General features: G+C 39.0%; 1 protein-coding gene across 4 annotated transcripts; it reads left to right on the forward strand.

The window, feature by feature from the left end:
• Positions 1-646: 646 nt before the first annotated feature.
• On the forward strand, positions 647-15,545 carry copz2 (COPI coat complex subunit zeta 2). Of its 4 annotated transcripts, XR_003596273.1 has the most exons (11): positions 656-772; positions 5,870-5,938; positions 6,834-6,918; positions 7,503-7,594; positions 8,426-8,481; positions 9,460-9,537; positions 9,702-9,753; positions 9,990-10,098; positions 11,181-11,219; positions 12,860-12,892; positions 14,630-15,545. XR_003596273.1 is itself a non-coding variant. In XM_028023669.1 (10 exons), exons 1-10 carry the CDS (start codon positions 755-757, stop codon positions 14,675-14,677), a joined length of 570 nt encoding a protein of 189 aa, XP_027879470.1. In that variant the 5' UTR covers positions 647-754; the 3' UTR covers positions 14,678-15,470. The 4 variants fall into 4 exon arrangements, 2 of the variants coding, with proteins under 2 accessions (XP_027879470.1, XP_027879469.1); XM_028023669.1 differs by lacking the exon at positions 9,990-10,098 and having other exon boundaries at positions 647-772; positions 14,630-15,470; XR_003596272.1 differs by lacking the exon at positions 12,860-12,892.
• Positions 15,546-17,092: the final 1,547 nt, after the last annotated feature.

The raw sequence follows: 17,092 nt of genomic DNA on the forward strand, positions 1-17,092 counted from the left end.
CACTCCTAAGGGCAAATAAATAATTTTAAAAAAGGTTTTATTGGCTCTAGTGGCCGTTATGTTTTGACAGTGAATTGACAGGAAAGGGGGGAATGAGAGAAGAGGGAAGACAAAGGTCACCAGGCTGGGTTCGATTCCGCTCTATGTGTGGGTTGTGCTTAACCCCCGCACCACCACAGCACCCCAACCTAAGGGAAAATTTACCATTATGTTTTTGGACTGTGGGGAGGAAGTCAGAGTAGCTGGAAAGAATCCAGAGCATACAAACCCCATGCAGGAAGACCCCAGGCTGGGATTCAAACCCAGACTAGAGTTACATTAAAAAAAAGGCTACGTGTTTTTTTTTTTAAGACAAACTGTGAGGCATTCTGTGAGGCAACAGTGTCAACAACTGCAGAATAGAATTGGCATTATACAGAAATTCTAATTAATCTGAAATTAATTTAAATGAATTCTTTAAACACAATCATTGAAAAGACATAAAAATATTTTTTAAAAGCGGATATACACTAATGAATAAAAATATATTCATTTAGGCCTTCTAACTGAAAAGCAAAAAAAAAAAATCAGGAGACGCACAGACTTTTATTATGAAAGGCCGAAAGAGAGGCGGAAGAGGCGTGGTCCTGGAGCGTTCTCTGTTCTATTGGTGGTTGTGTGCTCGTGGCTCCAGGTCGGGAGCGCGCGCCGTGTGACAGCTCAGGGCTGTCCACGTCAACACAGAGTGAGAGCAGCGGCGGCGGCGGCGGCAGAGATGGACTCCACGTCCCTGGTGAGCTTCTCCGCTGTTAAATCATCTGCGTTAGTGGACACGGACAGCAGCACTGCAGGCTGCAGTCAGTGTCCGCGGCATGTGTGGTATTAATCTGCTGGCTGTCGGTGGTGGACATTACAGAAGACAGTCTTGAATAAGCCAAGCGGGGGAGTGGACGAAGCTTGGTTGCATATTGTCCATAAGATTTTATTTCTTCCTCAGTTGTGACAGGATCTCACACTAGTCTTTCCAGCTCACCAAGGCCGATTTGATCAGGGCTTTCTCCATAAAACCGCAGTGTCGTTCGATTTATTTTTAATCCTATATTGGTCTAAAAATAGTATCCCTTGCTGGTTGAGAACTTCTCCGGGTGTTAACACCATTAGAATGGACTAGTTGATCCACAGCTGTTTGGTTCTATCTGAGCGCAACAGGACAGGCAGTGGAAGTCATGGCTCGATGTCTCCACGGAGCACTTTTAGAAAACAGTGGCTCCAGACACGCACACACACCATCACACACACACACACACACACACACACACACACACACACAGCGCTGTGCATTTAATCTGGTAACTGTATTTCCAGCGGCTCTGCGTGTTTCAGTGCGTGTGTGGAGCGTGAATGTAGTGACGTGTATTCCAGGGTAGGTGCCACGTCCACCGTTCTGCCTCGCGCACCATTTCTTCAGCTTCACCCAGGTTTCTGGAGCTCATGTCTGTCCTATGAAGCTCCATTTACTGTTCAAACGCTCCGTCCTTCAGAGTGCAGAGCTGCGTTATGTGGAACAGTTGGTAAGAAAAGTTCAACCCCAGGAGAAATTCTGGGAAATCGAGTTTTCATTCTTCACGTAACGTTTCCCATTTAATGGTAATCAAAGATAAAGACCTTAAATCTCAAACCGCTTAATATGATAGAAAACTTACAGTAAGTCAGATTTTTGCCCAATGTGGCTCTTCAGGCTTTTCAGTGGCTTCTCACTACTTCGGGTAAAACCTATACTAATAGTATATAAAATAAATAAATTAAAAAAATAAAAAAACCTGTAGATGTAATTTCAATGTTTGTTTTTTCCCCCGTATTTACCTACATTTCTTCAACGAAATGGCAGCGCTGTATAAATAATTTTTTTGTGTATGTTTACATTTTTGCCTTTAAGCTGCAAACTGCACGCATAAGTACTGTTCATTTGACAAAATTATGTTTGGTCAATCGTTTATTTGAGGTGCTTGCTAGGTATGTGGTACCGTTTGTAGAGTTACAGTCAAAAATTAACTGCAACAATTTGGTTATCACCGGAAATCTATAAGAGAATATAAGTAATTCATTTTCCACCAAATAAAATGAATGTAACAGTTTCGAACTGAATATTTAATCATATAGCTAGATATTTAGTTTGAAATATTTAGCTTGAAGCTAAATATTCGGCTCAAAACTAAATATTTAGCTCAGGGCGAAATATACATTTGCAAATTCACCTGCCGATAAACGGAAGTAGACTGTCAAAATAAAAGCCGGGTCTCGGTAATCTCTATATAAACTCCTGGTGGTGAGCTGGCGTTGTTGCTTTAGATCTATTGTAGCGTCTTTATTTCCGTTAAAAGGCCTCGTCATGTTTAAGCTGAAATGTTGTACAGAAGGAACACTGATGAAGTGATGACATGAGAAACTTGTCTGTTTGCAAATCCCAGCTTTTATTTTGGTAGTCCACTTAGGCTTATCTACAAATAAATTTGCATATCAGTATTTTCGGAGATTGTTTGGTCTGTGCAAGTAGAGAGAGGTTGCAGAATCGCAACTCTACATTGAAACTTCCTCCAGCCGTGTTTTTCTAGTGAGGACGGGTGGTGTGCCACATCACGCTGCCTCCACCGGAAATGATCGACAGAGAGAATTTAGCAAGGTTTTTATCCCACATGCTCAACTCTGCAACCTAAAACATAAATGTATTTCCTTACAATAATAATAACCAAAAATAACCAGACTTTCCAACAGTATAAGATGCTTTGGAAATTCAATTCAAATTCAAAAATAGTTTATGGTGTTAAATGTGCCTTCAGCACATCATCACCTCAAGGAGACAGGGACCCAGTTTTAAGGTGTTAATTTGTGAAGTCAAGTCACAATATGTAAAAAAACGTTTATAACAGAGGTTACATAGTTACTTCATTGTGCTACACAATGCAGCTATGTGGCTAAAAAACACATAATAATGTCCCTTTAATTAATGCATACGTGTGTTTGTACGTGATTCCCTGAAGTCACCATATTCATTTTCTGGAATGATTGAATCTGATTCTTGCATTCACTCACACACACTAGAATAAAGCCGTGGCGACTGTATTGAGTCACTGACTTTGCGGCAGGCCCTCATCCAGAACAAGCACGTGGAGACAGAGGACAGGAATGATCCCATTTTTGCTGGCTGTGTCCCTTACTTCAGCTCCCTGGATTGGATCTGCTCCAGTGTGTGGACGCTTGTTCAGTTGGGTCAGTTGTGATGGAGCTTGGGCTCATCAGTTAGTTTTGTGAATCACATCTGTGACAGAAAATACTCAACCGCTTTCAGATTCTGTTGTGCGCACTCCATTATTCTCCCAACATTTCACTGTTTCCACACAAAGTGTCAGATTGTGTTTTCTTACAATACTGTCTCTGAATACTGGTGTCCCAACTGCGACATCCCAGTCTGCTCTTCTTACTGTGCCACTGTTGGTCTGTGATTTGTTTGTGGTCACCACTGATTTGAGTAAAGCTCGAACAGGTGCTGCTGGAAGTCATCTAACTTCTGCTTTCTCCCAGGTCTGGTTCCATCTCTTTAGCCTGAACTCTTTGTTTTAGCGTAAAACTCACTACCATAGCCTAGCATCAGACTAATAATGACACAGAATTTTAAAATTAAATTATGTTTTGATTACCAAAAAGAAACTGTAAGGGGAATTTCTTGGAATACATGACTATATTCCATATAATCACGTTATAATCACGTTATGAATATAACGTGGTTGGACTAAGTGGTTGGAAACCTCAGCAGAATGGATTTCATTGCCAGGCCTGAATGTTAAAGGAAAAAGTCCAGGTCATGTTGGTCATACTATATTAATGTTGGCAGTATGTTGATAATTAGTGTTCATATGTCACTCTGTTTTGTCAAACATCTCTTTGGAGTTAAATAAATAAATCTCTTCTGGAGGCCGATGTAAGCAACAGAAAAAATTTACATTTGACTCCTTGCTGCTACGATTCAGAAGCATTTTGGAGGTAAAGAAAAGCTTCCGTGTTTTATGGAAGATAACAGCCTTCCCCACGTAAAGGAGAAACTGCTCCTTCAGCTGCTGAGGATCAAGCCAGCTGACTGAGTCAGGACACACAGAGTGCTGCATGTTGCTTGCTGGATCTTGGATTAAAGAGTGGGTTGTTGTTGCTTGTTAACATGGTCACAATTTTCTTCTTTTTTTGCCTTTCTGTCACAATTTTACATCTTCAAACTAATTTTATTTTGGATAAAAATAACCAGAGTAAATTCAAAAAGCAGTTTTCAGTCATGATTTCATTCATTAAGTGAAAATAGCTGTGCAAGCCAACCTGACCCTTTGTGACAAAGAAAACCCTCACTTACTGTGATTAAACTCCATTTTTGAGAAAGCCAGGCTCATTTCCAAATCCCCAGGTTCTATTACTACCTCACTGATAGATCATTTGAAGTAGAACCTCTCTAATGGCTGAAGTAGGGATACAAGTCAGTGACATCTGTTAGTATGGAGAGTATTACAAAGTCATTTCTAAGACTTTTGGAGAACCATTTTAGAGCCATTATTCGCAATGGGAGAAAACATGCAGCAGTGGTGAACCTTCTAGACAGTCTGGCCAAACGGAGTTACTCCAAGAACCCATCAACGATTCAACCAGCAAGTTGGACAGCAAGCCAGAACAACATCTATGCTCTGCACACCTCACTTGCTTCAGTTAATGCTAGAGTTCATGATTCAAGACAGAAAAAGGAAATGGTAAATGAGTATTCCAGTTGAACACCGTGAACATGGCCTTCAGATGAAGTGCTGTCCTTCTGAACTCGGCTCATTTAAACTCTCTTTGGGTGGAGAGTCACCCAGCATGGCTGTTCTCTGCTGTGCAGTTTGGATGTAAGAAGCACAGCAGCATTTGAACACTTCAATGTTTGAGCTGAGTGCAGTGATGTGGCCTTTAGCTGATGATGCTGTTCAGTGTTCAGTACGACTAGAAGAGGGCCACTTTCACAAAGTCTACACCTTGTAAAATCCTGGCTGCTTGATTCTTTCTGCCCTGTCTGCAGGTCAGACTTTGTTCTTGTACACATCTTGTTTTATTATCAGTGTCAGAACATCCCACCTGCTCCAAGTTGTAAATATAACTTCATTTTAGGTCACTCAACACCACCTTTTACTAATGTACGTCAGATTTAGTGCTTTTCTAATGCGAGGCCCTGAATATGATGGAGGTGAGGCTCAACGGATCCGTCATCTCTCTCTGCTGCTTTGACACTGTGGCTGAGTTTCTGGTCTAAGTTCTGTGATACACTCTGACTGTGAATCTCTGCTAGTCAGTGCATAACAGAACTTTGTCCCGTTCCTGAAGACTCTTCAGTAGGACAGCCCTATAAATGATTTATTATGGAATGTCACTTTTCCTCGACCAGAAACAGATTAAAAAAAAACTAGTTTGAAGCTCAAGCTGGAATGGATCCGACTGCATTAAGAACCTAAATGTGATGGCTTCACCAGGGGAGAGAAGAGATGACAGATGTCTGTCAGTAGCGTTAGCCTGTAGATGAATAACAGACAGTTCAGAGCCGAGTATTAACTTCATCCAGATGGATAACAGAGGCAGAACCTGAGACCTGAGAGGAGGCTGATGGCTGTAGATGCTCTGAGAACCAGCTAACTGGTTCTCAGAGCATCTACCAAATAAAAATTTGTTTGATCTCTAATGAAAAAGACAAGCATTGCCTGGTTAGGAAAGGTCTAATTCACAACAAGGCCAGGTGTGAAATAAACGTAGCTGGAGAGCTAACATAATGTAGCATCAGGAAAACTGAGCACCTCTAAGTTAAACCTCCTCTTGTGTGTTGTTGCAGGAACCCTCTCTTTATACAGTGAAAGCTGTTTTTATTCTTGATAATGATGGCAACAGACTTCTGTCCAAGGTAAGGCTTAAAGTATTTCATTAGATTTTATTTTACTTAGTAAAAAATATTTCCTTAACATGTAAATATTGTTAGTTTATCCCTTCACAACCATTCCACCTCCAAAAGATATAAAACCATCACTTTGAGCAGGTTGATAGAGATGCCTGGGTCTGATATGAACACTGAACTGATTTTCTGACCTATCAGAGTTTCAACGCTGGAAAAACCCAAACCCTGCAGATGGAAGCAGGTCCGGGTGAATGTGTGTCAGTGTTCCAAAAACTGCTGTTGAGTAGTTATTGTTCCTCTAATGAAAAGTTGTGACCCAGTGCTTAATTCATTTTGCAGCACTATTAGATTTTCGACAATTTTAGATTAATATATTTCCAATATTATTTAATGCACTTTAAATAGTCCTCATGTTCAACCCAAATGTCACTTTCATTATTATAGAATATACATTTATTATAATATAAAACTGCCATTTCAGAAAACGGCACAAACATGCTTTTGATTATCATAATTATAGATGAATTGTAAAAATGAAGTAGGAAAAATGTTAAACTTTTAATAGAAATCAGAACCTAGAAGTTAAGTGGTTGATTTAAAAAGAAAGAAAAAAGAGAGAGAAAAGAAGACCCAAACAAGTGTCTGCTGTTGAAGAGCCGTACAGCCAATAATCCATCTACAACATGGCTGCCATGTTCCTCACCTGCAGTGAAATAATAAAGACGCCACTGAGCTCTGATTCATACTTTGATGGGGATCTCACATTGCAAATCACTAATACATTTTATTGTCAAAATAGAGTTATTGAAAACCTAAAAATTGATTGATACAATCAATTACTGACTAATTGATTGATTTGGTACCAACACCGTTTTATCCTGTGATGTGTGTCGCTGTGTTGTAGTACTACGACCCCGAGCTTTACCCCACCATGAAGGAGCAGAAGAACTTTGAGAATAATGTCTTCAGCAAAACACACAAAGCAGACAGTAAGTTTCTTTATTTTTGCATCTTGTGTTGTAACTTTACACCTCACACCTTCGTAGCCTTAAGTCCTGCTGTACAGAGGATTCACACACATCTCCAGTGTCAGCTGTGGAGTGTTCTGCTGCTGGTAGCCTGAAGCAGTTTGCTGGTACCTGCCGTGGAGCTGGTACCTGCCAGCTGGACCGTGTTTGTGACTCTGAGCTGTTGAATGACCCTTACAGCCAAAGCTTCTTGGCTTTGGGAGTGTTTAAGCAGGTTGAGTAGATGTTCAGAGAAACCTGATCTCCCTCTGCAGTGGGTTTTAGAGAATTCACAGCGTTGTTACCTGATCTCCACTTGCTCCCCTGTCCCCAACCCAGCATGCCACCCTTTGTTCCAAACTCCTCCCATCCTCCTTTCTGCAGGCCTGTTTTCACCTTTATCTCCTGCTCTCTCCTCCTTTCTGTAGCTCCATCCATCCATTCATTCCTTTTCTCCTAGTTTCTCTGCTGCTTTCGTTTCATTCTCCTATCACGTCTCCTTCCTTGTATCAAAGTTTTGATTTAAAGAATAAGTCCTAGACTCATCCCTTTCTGTGTATTTGTAGATGAGATAGCGTTCCTGGAGGGGATGACCATCATCTATAAGAGCAGTATAGATCTTTTTTTCTACGTGGTGGGAAGTGCTCAGGAAAATGAGGTACAGTGATTTTAGCTTTTATAGGAACATGCTATATAAGTGTCTTTTTTAAATTCTTCTTTTTCCTGGGTGGAATGATTATACAAAATACAACATCAATGAGTTCTAATAAGTGTCAATATTCTACCTACATGCTCAGATATATTCAGAAATTCACCAAAATATTAGGTCATCCTTCGCTAAGTAGTAAAATCTACAGCATCTTTAATCTTTAAAACATCTGTTAACACCTGGTTAGAGATCTTAAGAAAAAGGCAGGTGATATTTTTTCTTTACCAGAATATAAAAGATATGTTTGAGATCACTGATTAGACGGACCGATACTCAGAACTACGGAAAAATCCAAAGAACTCTGAAGATCTGAGAACTGTAGATGTACACAATCTTTAAGTCTTGTGAAACTATTTCTTCATTTCTGCAGATTCCAAAATCTTTGTTTCAAACAATCAAACATAGGTTATTCATTTAGCTATTTGGACGCGTCATCACTTTGCCCAGGTCTGGCAGAAGGACACCGAACTGTATGAACATTTCTGAGCTTGTAGAGCGGGTATAATTTTAGTCATTGCCCATTAATATTTACAGTTTACTTCTTCTTTGAAAAAATTATATTTATTGTTTTATTATTTCTCTCTAGAAACATAACAATTCAAATAAATCACCAGAAGGTGTAAAAGAGTGCCATGATGAGCAGAACTGTCAGAATATCATCTCATCACAAGATGAGACGATGATTGTTACATTTTAGCCTTTGGGCTTTTGAAAGAAAACAGTTTTGTGTGAAAATCAGTGACTAGTATTTTATTTAATATTTTCCTTTTCTGTTGGCAGCTGATGCTGATGTCTGTGTTGAACTGTCTGTTTGACTCCGTCAGTCACATCCTGAGGTAATTTTTTTTTATCTTTCTCAAATTCCTTTTGAAAATGAGGACAATTTTAGTATATAAATGATGTAGCAGGAACAGACCTTTCCTAGATGTCAATCTGAAAAGGAAACTACAAAAACCAAAGCTGCTCTCAAAGGAAAAAGATTTGTGGATATGTGTAAAGGAGCTGGATTTTTGATGCATTAAATATAGATCATTTCTAATTAGTATACAAGAATGTTTGTAAATAAATAAACCAAGAAAAGCTAGCAGTGAGTGTAGAAAGTGTGCTGAAATGAGCCAGCAGAAGAACAGTTGTTATTTGTGATGGAGTTTATCGATTTCTGCTCTTTTATTGTTCCTCTTTCACTTTTTTGTTCTTTCTTGTTCAGTGACCTTGAGTGATTTGTAAGGTGCTTTCAAATAAAATGTATTATTATTTATTATATGTATTTACTGCTGGGTCTTGTGTACTATGTGTACTATGCAGGTCGCCAGTCTGTCGCAGGGCAACACAGAGACATACAGGACAAACAACCATGCACACACACACTCACACCTAGGGAGAATTTAGAGAAACCAATTGACCTGACAGTCATGTTTTTGGACTGTGGGAGGAAGCCGGAGTACCCGGAGAGAACCCACGCATGCACAGGGAGAACATGCAGAAAGACCCCGGCCGGGAATCGAACCCAGGACCTTCTTGCTGCAAGGCAACAGTGCTACCAACTGCGCCACTGTGTAGCCCTCAATTCATATACTGTAACTTTATCTGCTCCTGAGGGGCCATTTTAAGGCACCAGAGTTGTACAATTAGACTAAAAAGTGATAGCTCAGACAATAGAATTTATAAAATATAATATAACAGCAATATCCTGGAACAGTATTCATATCTTGGTCGTCTCTTCTGTGGTCTTAGTGTTGACTCCGTCTCTGTTTTGGTGGTCTTCATTACAAACTGGCAAGCATGAAGTACTAACAGTGGCTTCTGTGCTGCAGAAAGAACGTGGAGCGGAGGTGTTTACTGGACAACATGGAGGGAGTCTTCCTCGTCGTGGACGAGATCATTGATGGGGGGTAAGGAAATGTTCACTCAATCGTCACTTTAGCTTTTGAGAAAGTCTTGTTATTGTTATTGTTATTTCTCAAAATTTTGTATTCCTATTAGCTTTATTCTGTTGAACAGTCATTCTGTTTGGCTCCAACCCTCTCCTGATTGGTTGTTTATCTTCTGTTGCCAGGGTGATTTTGGAAAGTGATTCCCAACAGGTCTTACAGAAGGTCAACTACAGGGTAGGAAGGCTATAAGTCATTGTAATTTGCAATCATATTCATTTCAATGTTTTTCACTATTAGGTGATCAAATGGAACAGGAAGCACATTAACCGTCTAAAATCCCAGCAGCTGTTTAGCTTGTTTCAAATAACTTTTCTATGATTGGCTAAAGTTTGCTACAGTGTTTTCGGTGGCATCTTGTTTACCTTTGTGTCTCTCCTTCTCCCTGTCTCTCCTGTTGTGATTGGTGTCAGCTTATGTCTGAACCAGCCTATGGCTTCGTCCTGTTTGATTACATCACCGGTAACCTAGAGGCACAGACAGACAGGAGCCAGCTGCTGTAGACAGTCAGACAGACCCGGGGTGAGAGAGACTGACGGACTGAGAGTGAGAGGAAGACAGTTTGGGGATGGAAGGGCTTTAGAAATAACACGATTCTGTGAGTGCATGTTGAGAGCATGCAGACTGACCCTCTGATTGACCTTGGTCAAAGTTTTTAAGTTTTGTTAATTAATAACTGGCACAGTCAACCATCCATCTAATAATGATGCTTCTGGACTGACTGACTGAATGGGAGAGAGAGTTTTCTTACCCCACAGGCAAACCATTAACATGTTAAAACTAGACTAAAGTGTTACTGGTTTCCAGTATGGGAAATTGCTGTTACTAGTTGTGTTTCCATTAACCATAAAATTGTGCAAATAGAAATTACAAAAAAACATTTATTTTGAAAAGACTCGCATTTTTCTATTGAAATGTTGTTGCTCTACCATAAGTTGTATCAAAATAGACATATTTTTCCAAATTGCAATGGAAACACTATTCACATCACACAAGTCATATGATCAACAGCCAGATGTTACTACTGGAGAAACGACAAAGAAGACAACAGGAAATGGTGTTTGTATTTTGGACATTGTGCAGCTGGCTCCACCAGAGCTCCACAGCATCACAGTTCATAAAAAATTGTGTGTCATCCCAACAGGTTGAATCCATAACCATTATGTAAAATCATAGACTACCGTTCCCATAAACGCTGCATACGTAGCCACTACCAAGCAGACTTATTGCTCCGACACCTGAATAAAGCCCAGACGTCTTCTCTATTTGGCTGATAGGTGATGAGTGCTATAGCACAATGGCTCCGTTCTAAATATGTCTCATGTAACTGTTGACATCAGCTGCTACCAAAAAATTTTTATGACTTATCCTGTGAACAAGCTTATTCAGGTTATTTTAATTTAATTTCTTATTTAATGGAAACGCTGCATTTGTGAAATTGTGTTTTTTCAACATTAGCAGAATAGACAAACATTTGCACACATTTGTAATGGAAACGCAGCTACACATGGAATGGTGCCTGTGCTGCTTTGCGTCGGCGCTGTGTGCCTGAAGAGTTGCTTCTGCACTTTCTTTCATTGACATGTGAATGTTTTCTTTTCCAGGCTGATGACAACCCATTAACTGAACAAAGTGTGGCTCAGGTAACTCACACCGACCACCAGGCAGCATTACTGCAGCTCCACCTCAGATTAGACAATATGAAAGAGAATATAATATCTGATATTGTTTAACATTGTTATTGCATCACACATGCAGTAGGTGTCAATGTAACTGTGCCCATCCCCAGCAGCCAATTAGGTGAGAGTTTGGGTAACATCATGAACAGGTCCATGAACGTCTCAGAGACACACAGAATAAATAACCTTCACACACACTCATAATGAAAGATCGGTTTAAGCTACAATTTAATTCGACACCTGCTAAGGCTAAGCAGTGGCACTGACAGACAGACAGACATTCTGACCAGCTTTTGTCAGCTTGACTCCCAGTATTATTGTATACAGAGTAAAGCAGCAAAAATGGCAAATATTCTACAAAATAATACATTTTATTTGAAAATTTCTACTTTATATAGGAATGTTTTAAGTCCATACCAGAATAATAAATACATGGTATGGAGAACAGTACTATAACTTTAATGATCTATAAATAAGTTATGATGTTTTAGCACTATGGATCATTGCTGCTGCTCTGTTTCATGTTGAAGCACCTCGATCATGTTAAGCATTTCTCTTTTAAAATTCTTATGTAAATATTGGAAAGTCTTATTGTTTTTCATTTCATCTCACTGGAGTCTCTTTCCTTCCCATGAGTACCACTCACTGACTTTGGTTAAACTCTGAAACAGACCAGAGGTTTGACAGATTTCTCATTCTGTTTATTTTTGAGGAAATTTCAATCACTGATTTGAGGACAGAAAGTCCACTTTGTTTACTGATAGAATAAAGATACTGAGACGATTCTGCCTCAGAGTTTCTTTCCTTGATCCGAGTTAAATGTCTTTAGTCAAATAAATTATTACAGGAAAAATACAAGCTCCAGCCAATTTGCTGTCCATGTCAGCTTCAAAGGAAATGATGTTGAGGAGGAGTATGTCATCATACACTGATGACGATTCAGTAATGGACTCCAGAAATGTACCAATAATTTTTGAATACCTGAGTCTCACCAAACTATCATAACATCTGCCTCATTTTACAGTCATGACATAATGACAGTTTTAACAAATATGCAAAAAACACATTTTTATAAAAGTTACCTATTGCAACCCTAAGAAGATTAATTACTCCCTAATATAATATTCACTGTATTTATTATTTATAGTTCTATATTTAGGTTACCATTAAACTCTTCTTTGACGTTTCAACATGTACACAGACTAACAACCTCACATCTAGTCAGAGAAATGCTGCCCTTATAAAATCTTTTTCTTTGATGCCATCAACAGCATGAAACACAACCGTATTCATCAGTCATGGATTACACTCACAATGAAATCTTGTGACTTTGCGTTTCTTGCTCCAACAGACGGCACATTCCCTTAGCATCATGCTAACTCTTTAACAGCTCAAGCAGGCTCCACTGTGAATGTTTGTTATAGAAAAATAGTTTCTGTTCTTGCTTAATAACTGCAGCTCTCGAAAAACTAATATTCTCTCCTGATTTCTTATGTTTCAATCCACTTTAGCATGACATTTGTTTTTACCTGTGATGATCTGTGTATTTCTACAATGTGTGTACATGCTTTCTAAGTTTCTGTTTCCTGCTTTAACCTTAACAGCACCTAACAGAAAAGCTGGCACTGACCACTAACGTAAGTGTGATGACTTTACACCAGCCCAGTTCTGTTTCAGTCAGAGCTCCAGGCTTCAGCGCTCTTTACCAACCCTTTAAATATTTCACTAAGCTTAATATTTGGCATCTTTCTCTTTGGTTTTTCAAGTGGTTTCAATCTCCAAGCTTCATATAATACAGTGGCTCTAAAAAGCCTACACCTTGTTAAAATGCCACTCTGTGATCTAATAACACACACACACACACACACACACACACACACACACAATAAACCATTTCAGAACTTAATGTTGTGTTATTTCTGTGCAGTTTAGTAGAAAAGTAAATCAATCTGTTAGAGGAACAAAAAATGGGAATACTCTTCATATTAGCACCTTGTGATTTAATTTCAGCATCCAGTCTTCTATGGCTTGACAATATTTCCTACTCTACCATGTAAAGGTTCTCCTGTTCTACTTGATGCTGAGGAAATCGGCTCTACACAGCTTTCTGCAGGTCACTCTGTAGACCTTCTGTTGAATTTAATTCTGCAAGGTCCAAAACGTGCTTCTCACCTGGGAAGTGACTCTTTTGTTGATTGAGATTTATCATTGATTATGCTGCTGGAAAAAAGATCCTTTTATCATAAGCTGTTGAACAGACAGCTGAAGGTCTTGGGCCAAAACTAACTGATATTTGGAACTTTGACAAATATTTCAACTCTGTCTAAGTGACCAAAAAGCAGAAGAATATAGAATTCTGTTGAATTCTGTTGAAGTGTGCAGCATGGCAGATTAGATGTGGAAAGTTTAGAAGTAATTTGTAAAGGGGATTATTTTACAGCACATGCCCTGATACTTTAATGAGATTAAACACTTCTGACAGCCATTGTAGTGGACAAAATTGAAATCAATCATAAAATATTTGTAGTTTTCATGTAAAGGCAAATAAGTCTTTGGTATCTCATTGATTATTCTTTGTCATGGTAACAAGTAATCTTTAATATCATTGTAGTTCTGCATCTATTGCTAACAGCAGCAACAGTGAAGTTGTTAAATTACTGTAGTGGCCCAGAGTTAGAGGGCCATAGGGACCCTGGGGGCCATGGCAAATATTCTACAGAAATATGGGGACTATGACCCTCTGGTTCCCATGGGGATCCAAAGGGCCATGGATACTCTGAGGAACCTTAGGGTCATGGGGGTCATAAGGACCCTGGTGGCCATGAGGGCCATGGGACCTGAACCATAAGCCAACAGGCAGGCCGCTGGTCTGTTACTCACACACTCCTTATATCTTAATCTATGCATAAACACACAGGTCTGACTGTGTTTCACTGCTTGTTGCCTTATAGTGGTAACACTTTGCGCCCCCTGCTGGCAAAGCATAGAACAACATTTAAACTAATGATTGTCTATGCAAAGATTGTTTAAATATTTACTGCAGTTAAATGGAAGAATGAGCATTGCAGTTATTTAGTCAGCAGCCTGTGCCAGAGTGTGATTGGATGTTTGGTGTTTTGGATCTTGCTGACTTCCTCCTGTAATCACGTCTCTGCCTCAGAATGCCTCCGCTCAGATGAAGATGGGAAAAAGTGTTAAGCAGAAATACCAGAAATGATTGTACTCTAAATCCAATACCTCTTCGTGTTTGTTCTGAAATGAAGGCATGACACTATAGAAGTCCCAAACAGTTTGCCTGACCTCTTATGGTGGGATTGTGGTACTGCATCACTCAGTCTCATTTTAATCATCTCCCTTTCTGTTCTTCTTTTTAGGTTTTGCAGTCAGCAAAGGAGCAGATAAAATGGTCCATACTAAAATGACCTTGGAAGAAAAAAAAGACAAAATGACTGATCGGTAAAAAAAAAAGTAAATATTTTCTGTCTCTAAGCTATTTTTGTAGGTCCATTTGGACAGGCCATCAGCTGGCCTATCAGGAGCCAGGAAAGCATTTCTTCTGGTCTGTCTGTATGATGGCAGTTTGTTACTTTTTGTGTGAAGTGTATTTAATGCTTTACTTTATTGTATTCTGTTTACATGTGATGGTAGTAATGTAGACATGCGCATGGTTTGTAGCAAGCCAAATGGTGCTGTTGGTTATAAAGGGACAACCAGGAACAGAACCACCGCCTGGCAGTTCAGCATAAAGGTTCCAAACAGTAAAGACAAAATATTAAATAGAATTTTCAGTTACAAACTAAAGAATATTACATATGCAGTGAGGTTTTCTGTTTTGTTTGTTTTATCCACTGTCACATAAGCATGTCCACTGTAAATAGTTTTAGTGTCAGTAGACTGAGCGATGCACTCTTTCTATGGATAATCGGAAATACTGGGGATTAATAAACACAATGGCAACACACACATTCTGAATTGTCCTTCAACGTTGTTTTGTTTGAACATATTTAAAACTAAAATACTGAACTGTCCCAGATGAGTTGGACTGTAGTGAACATTGCTCCAGTATCCTCTTTCAACAAGAGCGACTTTTCATAAAAACACAAAACACAGTTTATGAGCGATTCTCTACTATAACATTTAATAACTAAGTCTGCTGATAGGCTGTTTAGGAGTCGACACGCACAGATGCACTGAATAAAAGATGCAAAACTGAAATGTCTCTTCTTTTTTTTATTGGTGTTTAAATAGATTTTTGATGTCAAGAAGTAAATAAAGAAGGTAAACCTAAAATGTGTACAAAGTGATACAAAGAATGTGTGTTTTACCTTTACAGTGAGAAGTCAAGATGTTCATAGATACTAAATATTTTCATAGCTGGAAGTGGAAAAATGCCACACTTGTATTGGGAGGATGTTACTGAAGCAAAATGATTTCATCTGGTGATACTAATAAACATGATTATACTGGTGTTGTTCTCCTCACTTTCTCTTTTGATTATTACCCATTATTATGGGCTTTTTTGGACAGTATGGGGAAACTTCAGGAAATCTGGAAAAAACAAACTCAAGAGCAGAACATGTGACAACTCTCAGCCAATCAAATTCCAAATCTTAAGAAACTATATGAATAGTTATGAGCAGTAAGGACCAATTAAAATCAGGGGGTTCGGTCATGAATGCCATTGGCTAAAGTCATGTAATGCCAGTCAGCACGTGACAGGGGTCCTCCAGCCAATAATCATGCTTCCATTACACAGTGATCTGATTGGCTGGATGTGTCTCCCTCCCAAAAATGAACCCACAAGCAGAAATAATCAGACTATTAATTCCTTGTTATTTTTGTTAGGTATAGTTTAAAACTGGAAGAAAAGCCTTGTACAGATCAAAACATAACAGGGTAAATAACACTGTTTCAAAGTAGTTTCTTCTGTTCAGAAACAGAACTGCCCTCTCTTTTATCTAAGATCAAATCTATTGCAACCTTAATCTATCAGGCTTAACTGGTCACAATCACTGCCTGAAATGGAAGAAATGAGGGTCGTACTCCCATTAATGCCATACACATACATACGGGATGAAACATGGGCGAAGGTTTTTATATGTATCTATTGATCTATAGATCCAAAATTTTATTGTACAAAAATGGCAAAGAAAAAAACATCAAAAACCAGTCAAATCCAAGTTAAAATAATCATGAAGACACTTTTAACTTTAAGCTTCATGGTGTTAGCATACCATCGATAGGAAAGAATAACACTGATAAAATAACAAACAGTCCTTAAAAACATAAGAAAAGTTATAAATTCCTTTAAACTTAAGATTTTAATAAGCTTACACTGTTGTTCTTTTCTTCTGTGAAATATATTTATTCTCAGTGCCAGGCTGAATAAGCCTCAACAAACCCATCCCACTGTATCACACACCCTTTTTCCATTTTTTTTTTCTCCGAAGAGTTTTTGCTAGTGGCTCGTATTTTTTTGTACAGCAGGCAGACAGGAAGGAGGGTGAGGAGAGGGGGAAGACATGCGGCAAAGGCCCCTGCGCCACCACAGCACGCCCCATCACACTTTAAAGAATGGCTATTTTAGAGCTGACTGGAAACTCAGTTTGAGTATTTTCAATTAATAAAAGATAACCTGGATGAAATATAAAACAATTAAAGCATCAGAAAATGGTCAAGGTTACTATTTAAACATTTTTAATAAGACTGCACTGATGGTTTAGAACAGAGGAGAGCAACTCCAGCCCTAGAGCTGCTCTGCTGCAACCTGTGGACCGGTACCTGCTCTAACACACCTGGATCAAATCAGTGCAATTAGCAGGACTTTGGAGAACCTG

The sequence above is a fragment of the Xiphophorus couchianus genome, chromosome 7 (assembly GCF_001444195.1).
Source record: "Xiphophorus couchianus chromosome 7, X_couchianus-1.0, whole genome shotgun sequence".
Classification (NCBI taxonomy): domain Eukaryota; kingdom Metazoa; phylum Chordata; class Actinopteri; order Cyprinodontiformes; family Poeciliidae; genus Xiphophorus; species Xiphophorus couchianus.

Excerpts from the sequence above, each read along its gene's own strand:
- copz2 (XM_028023669.1), top strand. Across the intron at positions 7,595-8,425 it reads GAAGTGCTCAGGAAAATGAG|CTGATGCTGATGTCTGTGTT; the intron begins GTACAGTGATTT and ends TTCTGTTGGCAG. Across the intron at positions 11,220-12,859 it reads CTGAACAAAGTGTGGCTCAG|CACCTAACAGAAAAGCTGGC; the intron begins GTAACTCACACC and ends TAACCTTAACAG.